The sequence below is a fragment of the Branchiostoma belcheri genome, unplaced genomic scaffold (genome assembly GCF_001625305.1).
Source record: "Branchiostoma belcheri isolate BF01 breed outbred unplaced genomic scaffold, Haploidv18h27 scaffold60, whole genome shotgun sequence".
Classification (NCBI taxonomy): Eukaryota; Metazoa; Chordata; class Leptocardii; order Amphioxiformes; family Branchiostomatidae; genus Branchiostoma; species Branchiostoma belcheri.
This window is the reverse complement of record NW_017804243.1, coordinates 656,868-664,376: the sequence shown is the minus strand read 5'-3', so window position 1 is coordinate 664,376 and position 7,509 is coordinate 656,868. Positions and strand designations below refer to the sequence as shown.

Here is a 7,509-nt window from a genome sequence, read left to right as displayed (position 1 = left end):
TGTTCAAGGTATCTGATTGCTTTCCTGTAATCACCCAAGTGGTACCAGGCTTTCCCCAGGTTGTTGAGAGAGCCTGCAATGTAAGGATGTATGTTACTCTTACCATAGACACTACCTCTCATCTGCAGTGCCTGTTCATGGTAGCTGACTGCTTTCCTGTAATCACCCAGGTTACTCCAGATTGATCCTAGGTTGTTGAGTGACATGGCAATGTCATGATGTGCTGTACTAGGTCCATGGATACTTCTGCGCATCTGCAGTGCCTGTTCAAGGTAGCTGATTGTTTTCCTGTGATCATCCAGGTGGTGCCAGGCTACACCCAGGTTGTTGAGTGACTCAGCAATGTCAGAATGTGCCATGCTCTTACCATACATTCTCCTTTGCATCTGCAATGCCTGTTCATAGTAGCTGATTGCTTTCCTGTGATCTTTCAAGTTATTCCAGGCACCCCCTAGATTGTTGAGTGACATGGCAATGCCATGATGTGCTGTACCCTGACCATAGATACTCCAGTACATCGGCAGTGACTGTTCATAGTAACTGATTGCTTTCCTGTGATCACCCAGGTGTCCCCAGGCACCTCCCAGGTTATTGAGTGATCTAGCAATGTCAGGATGTGCTGTAGTCTGACCATAGATACTCCTGTTCATCTGCAGTGACTGTTCATGGTAGCTGATTGCTTTCCTGTACTCACCCAGTTTACCTGCAGCTGACCCCAGGTTGTTGAGTGAGGTGGCAGCGCTAGGATGTGCTTTAGTCTGGCCATAGATACTCCTGTACATCTGCAGTGCCTGTTCATTATAGCTGATTGCTTTGCTGTAATCACCAAATGAATGCCAGGCGCTCCCCAGGTTATTGAGTGAGGTAGCAATGTCAGGATGTGCTGTACTCTTACCATAGATTTTCCTGAACATTTCCAGTGCGTGTTCATAGGAGCTGATTGCTTTCTTGTACTCACACAGGTCATTCCAGGCTGACCCCAGATTGTTGAGTAACATGGCAATGCGATTATGTGCTGTATATTGAGCATAAATACTCCTACTCATCTGCAGTGCCTGGTTAAAGTAGTAGATAGCTTTCCTGTAATCACACAGGTGGCTCCAGGATGTCCCCAGTTGGTTGAGTGAGCTGGCAATGGCAGGATGTGCTTTAGCCTGACCATAGATACTCCTGTACATCTGCAGTGACTGTTCATGGTAGCCAATTGCTTTGCTGTAATCACTCAGGCGACCCCAGGCTGATCCCAGGTTGTTGAGTGAGGTAGCAATTTTGGGATGTGCTGTACCCTCGCCATAGATTCTCCTCCTCATTTGCAGTGCCTGTTCAAAGTAACTGACTCCATTCCTGTAATCACCCACCCTGTGATAAGCAACTCCAATACTATTCAGCAGGTCCATTTTTTCTGTGTCATTGCCATCAGCTTTCTTTAGGGCCTTATGATAGCAGCTGATGGCCTGCTCAAATTTGCATAACTCAGTGTACATCTCTCCTTGTACCTTTGTGGAATTGTCATATAAACCAGGGAATGAATTAAGAACAGACTTCTTTTCAGACCATTCCTGCAGAACACTTTTCAGAGGAACTGCTGTATAATAGAACCTGAAAAGCTGTTGGTCATTTGGTACATGGAAAACTGGTATTAATGAACTTGTGTCATTGTTGGTCAGTACGGATGTATCCTGTCTATATATTGTTGTTTCCATTGAAGCCAAAGCTGACAAGTTTTCCTTCTGCCCACCATTTGCAATGTATGTTCTGAGCCTGAGTTCTGCTGAGATGCTGGTAAGCACTGTCAGGTGGTGTGCATTGTTGGGACTGATCACTTGTTGGTTTCCCATTTCTTCTATTGTCTCCCAAACTGTGGTAGGTATGATGCCTGAAGACAGTGCCAAGCAGTCCACTGTTAAACCTGGGAAGCGATAGATTTCTTTCTTTACATCAATCAGCCTTGCGGGTATTATTGTGTCCTGATTGTTGAACCTTTCCATATTTTCCTTCCGTATCTCTTGTGAAAGTTGTTGGGCCATTTTACCCCCATCAGCTTGCAGTATCTTCCCTGTGATGTTCATGTATGTGTCAATCAAATCCTGGTCCCCTGCTATCATGCATGGGTTTCTCAAGATGGTGGCAAGGTGATATCCTTCCTTCAGGTATAGTGTGACATCCTTTTGTAGTTTTGAAACCATGTTTTCTGGGGTGCAGATGAGTTCACTGGGTGGTTTGTTCATAGTGTCCTGCCTGCCCAGTGGAGTCTTGCTTGCCTTTGGCATGGAACCATCAAATGCAAACCCACGAGGTGTAACAGAGTCATAGTACCAGTCGTCAAGTGGATTCCCAGAGTAGAAGTCATTAAGATATTTTATTCCCAGGGCTGGGAGAATGGTTTCTCCCAGGTTGACCACCTTAAGGTGTAGGTAGTGGGTGAGGTTGCGGAAATACGCAAGGCATTTTTCACTTTCTTCTTCTACCAAGATGGCAAACTCCAGGTCTGAGTATGGAGTTACCAGTCCTGTGGCCTGTGAACCCAAACCTATCAGGGCATACTTACAGGGAGGGGGATCCATTAACCCAATACACTCTTCTACAAGCAGGCTGATGAACCCCTTCCTTTGTTGTGCAATATTCTGAAACAACTGCCTGACAGCCTGAGCTCGTTTTGCCTCTATCTCTCTGACACATGGGTTGTCCTCATCATGTACATAAGGATCCAGCTGCTGGTCAATGGTTTCCATCTCCAGCTTGATCTGGTCCCGCATCTCCTTCAGCTGTTTCATGTGCTTTTCTGTGTTATCTTGAGCAACACAATCAACGTCTAAGATACATTTGAGAAACAAGTTGTCTACTTCTCTAATATTTGTTTCTAGATTACCATTGAGGTCTTGATCCTGTGACCTGGCTATTGCTGCATTGTAGAGTGCTGCTGCTTTGACAAAGTCTCCCCCTTCTCCTGTCTGCTGACCTCGCTTACTGTAGACATCCCCCAACTTGCACAGGGGCTCCACCTCTCTCTGGTACTGCTGGGCTGTGGGATCTGGGGAGAAACAACTTAGTTTGGCATTTCATATGTCAGTTTTTGTTGAAGAATATTATAGTCCACACAGTTTACCAAGGGGAAACACAACTGTTACACATGTGATGTGACAAATGTACCTTTGCCAAGAAGGTTATGTTTTAGGTAGAGGTGTGTATCCATCTACTGTATACAGTATGTGTGTATGAATCAAATGTTCATGAGTACCAAGATGGATGAACTGATGTTGATAATGAATTGAAAAACTACAAAGTGTAATTTTTACTAATAGTCAAAGCTAAATCATTGCATTGATCAGATTTGTGCTCTTTTCTTTATTAGATGATATACAAAGACTTCAAATGCCATATAATGTTTTTCTTTGTTTCATTGCTTTCTTAAAGGACAAAATACAGTAATTTCAGTTTTGGTGCCTTTTAACCCACAAGCCTATTTGCAAAAGGTGATCCATTGGTTTCTACTAGTCCCAAACACATACAAGTAGGGATGATATTTGACCCAAATCCATGTTCACATTTCATGACTGCCTATTCCACCAGGGGCCTCTTAATCTAATTTACACCTTTGAATAAGATATTGAAGAATGTCGTGATTGTAGAAGGGCTGACATGCTCAGGACCTGGTGATTATTAGTCCTCTGGCTTTTCTTTATCAATTTCTTTTTGTTGAGATGTTCTTTTGTGTACTTATGTTAACAGAATACTGATTTCATGGCCAGTTAATTAGAGTGATAGGAACCATGATGTCACCACAATCTCCTGGTGGAATAGGCAGTCATCAAACGTGAACATGGATTTGGGTCAGATGTCAAGCTGGTGTGTTAACACGAAAGGCGGTTATATATCTATACAGATACAGATATCACCCCTATGTGTGCAGGACTGGTAAAAACCAATGAATCACCTTTTGCAAATAGTATTTTGGGTTAAAAGACACAAAAACTCAAATTACTGTAAGTTACAGTATATTTTGTCCTTTAAGACAAAATTGATGTTTTGTTTCAGTTGGTTTATGTTCATTCACCCTTACCTCTCTCATGTACCATCTTGAGTGCAGCTGCAAAGTGCTGCTCTGCTGAGTCCAGGTCTGCCCTGACAAAGGACGAGTCTCCTTCCTTAAGGTGGTTTTGGTACTGCCTTCAAATAAAAGATTTTGGTTGGGAGTCTGTCATCTATTTCACACATCAACATTCACAGCTCATTCTCAAGTTAACATTTTAAAGCTTTAGTACATTTTCCACACCTTGTTGTATCTGGAAGATGATGGTCCTCCTGAGTGTCAGTCCTTGTGATGTTCCCAGACTGGTGCCTCATATGTTTCTTTGGTGGTGGTTTCTGTATAATTGAAGCTACATTTGTCAACATGTATATTGTATAATGACCTGTGATTGTTCTTGCTACATGCACGTCGTACAATGTATATAGTTGTTTGATATCTAAACTTGGTATAGGGAAATTACTAATAGCTTGATGATCTTTATTTTACATGTCAAATGCCAGGTCTATTGATAATCATTATTAAAACTTTTCAAAACTATACAGTTTATATGTATTAGTACCTTTTTCACGGCTTCTCTGGTCTTCTCCATGTACTTGATGCGATGTTCCAGAGTCAGTTTTGTCTCAGGATCCCCACATGTTGTCAGGGCCTTGTTGTACATGGCAGCTGCCTTGGAGAACAGGGATACATCAGAGGTTGTCTTGCCTTTCTCGAGGTAAAAATCTCCAAAGGATTTGAGAACCTCAAGCTCCAAGAACATGTCACTGTTCCCAATTGCAGTCACTAACATTTCTGTGTAAGTCTGTTCATAGGAATTTCTGATACTTCTGTTCAGTTTGTCACAAATCTCTGATATCCTTAAGACATTACTGTCAGCAGTACCCCAGTAGTCTGGTGACAGCCATCGGAAGTGTGGACTGTACCCCTGCAGCAGTTGTCTGGAGAGTTTCTCCAGGTAGCGGATACGATGTTCCAGTGTTTCTCCCAAGTCTGGATCTTTGCTGCGCAGCAGGGCAGCAGCATACAGGCCAGCAGCCTTGTCAAACTCTGCTGAATCTTTACTGAGCCTGGCTTTCTCAAGACGCAGGTCCCCAAGACTTTTCAGCACCTCTACTTCTATGAAGTCATCCTTTTTAAGAATGGCTTCTCTCAGAGCCCGACTATACCCGAGTTCTTGTCCATGTTGACTCTTAAGGCACAACTCCAAGTTCTGTAGTTTGTTTGCCAGCCCGGTCATGTTGATTTCAGACATTTTGTCCTTGTTAGCTTGAAGAATAACCTTTCATTGAAGCAGAAAAATAACATTTCAGGACAGATGTATTATTCTGGGGGCGTTTATATATTTCTGTCTAAGAAACTGTGCATTTTTGCCTCCCCCCCACAAAGTCAGCTACATCGTTTTGGTGTGTCTACACAATGTATTACTGACTCTGCAGGAGTTGGCTTGATTCTCTATGAATAGCTAGCCTTACAATTTTTTACAAAACTTTTACAATGTAGAAACAACAAAAAGGCTACTTAAGTTCCTAGGATAGGAAAATTACTTGGGAGCCAAAACTTCTCAACAAGGCTACAACCAAACACTGGCCATAACAAAACAGGTCCAGAAAAACCAAGATAAAAATACATACCTGTCCATTGTTGTTCCAACATTAGACAATAGTACAAACTGAACAACTTAAATAATTAATTGTTCTAAGCTTCTAGCAGATCCCCCTCCCCACTCCTTTATCATACATGTATATGCCACTATCAGTACTTCAACCAGGAACACAAATGCTTCATCAATTATGTTAGGTTTCAGGTATAAAACTTGGTAAATAAAAGAAACAACAGAAGTTCTGCTATGAACCTGCTAGACTGCACAGTTCCTCCCTGTGCTGGGGAGAGTTCTGGCTTTTCCCCGACTGGCTTTCACTTTGGGGGGGAATTTGTTGTTGGGTCAACGTCGGTGTCATTATTGAGTCATGTTTAGTAGTCGTTACCAGTCTTTTGTATCGTAGTGTAGCTTAGTCCCTGTAACCAGGGACTAAGAGGCCCTTTGTTACCTGATATGTTTACATTAAGGTTCACTGGGATCTGTGAATGTTACACATACTTTAGGACATACTTGTGTAGTGAACATGTCACGTTACTAAATCTCACCTGGGGACTCCACAGCTGTGAACCTGTCTGGGTAGAAACTTGTCTGTTCCTCTTTTTTTTTTTTTAACGGTGTCGCTCAATGCAACGCCAATTATTTTTGGCCACTTCTAGGCATAGAGCTAGAGGTACTTAAGTGAGTATAATGTAGTTATGTCAGGAGATGGCGGTGGACCTTTGTTTTGAAGCTTTGTGGATTGTAATCGGACGGAAAGCAGCTGTTTGGAAGAGAGTTCCATAATTTTGCAGTCCGGAGAAAGAAGCTGTTGTTGTAAAATGACCTGTACTGGTGAGAGTTCTGGGTTTCCCCTTTGACTTAAAAGGGGAACATTTCCTGTTTTGCTGCTGGGTCTTTCCGCTGAGTCATGCATAAATCAATAGTGTTACTTATTTAATCATCAACTTGACCAGAAAGTTGTATGTCAACAGTCTTTGGTTTGTGTGTGTCACTTGGGAACATTCACACTGTAAGAGCCGAGTTAGACAGAGAACAACTGTAACAGTTGTATTTACTGTTAGAAATGTCTAGTATGTCTCTCTTTGTCCTATATCTGAATAATGCTTGCCAACATGTGTAACAACTGTAACAAGAGTTCCTCATACAGTACAGCTTGCGTTAGAATTAACGGGTAACGCGTTACTCACGCGGTACGTACGCGGCATTTACGCGGTACTAACCCGTCACAGTAACGCGTGAGTAACGTATTTCATGCGTCCGAGTTCTGCTACACGACGTGCCCGGTCGGCTTTACCGGTGCGAAAGTCGGCGATTTCTGCAGGAATTGGCTCCTTTTAATATGCAGCCGCCCGCTATATGATAATCTCTATTAAACGTCACCCTGCCTGCTGGTTTTCCTAAAACACAACGCATCTCCCTGAGGTCATTGACCCGCAAAAGCCACGAGCAACGCACGCCGGCGGCACTTGGTGGGTGGTACATCCTACAGCAACACAGCAACCAAGCGACAAAACTGTAAAGAAACACCATGGTCCAAAAATGCTCAAAAAATATTCCAATATTACATGGCGATTATTTCCTGTTATTAAACACCCACGCTAATAAGACTGATTTTGGGCGGGTGGCTGACCGCCCCACTCGGGAACTGAAAACTTGTGAGGGAAATACTGATACAATGGGCGCACCCCATTTTCGGCGTTTCGTGTGACAAAACCAAATGCATCTTACACTACACCTTTATATATATTTTTCTTCACTTCAGTTCAGGTTGATAGTTGTTTGAAATAAAATCTAGTAGGTCTGATAAGCGCTTGTTGTGTTTTATTTGCCCAAACCACGCATGTTTTCCTGTCGGCGGCGCCGGTTAACTTTAATCCTC

General features: G+C 42.8%; 1 protein-coding gene across 1 annotated transcript; it reads right to left on the bottom strand.

Moving 5' to 3' along the window:
* Positions 1 to 359: 359 nt before the first annotated feature.
* LOC109482816 lies at positions 360 to 5,995 on the bottom strand. Its single transcript, XM_019785659.1, is given in 5 exon segments — positions 360 to 527; positions 530 to 3,031; positions 4,061 to 4,167; positions 4,274 to 4,365; positions 4,590 to 5,995. Coding segments are annotated over 5 exon segments (3,486 nt in total). The 5' UTR covers positions 5,283 to 5,995; the 3' UTR covers positions 360 to 435.
* Between the last annotated feature and the right edge of the window lie 1,514 nt (positions 5,996 to 7,509).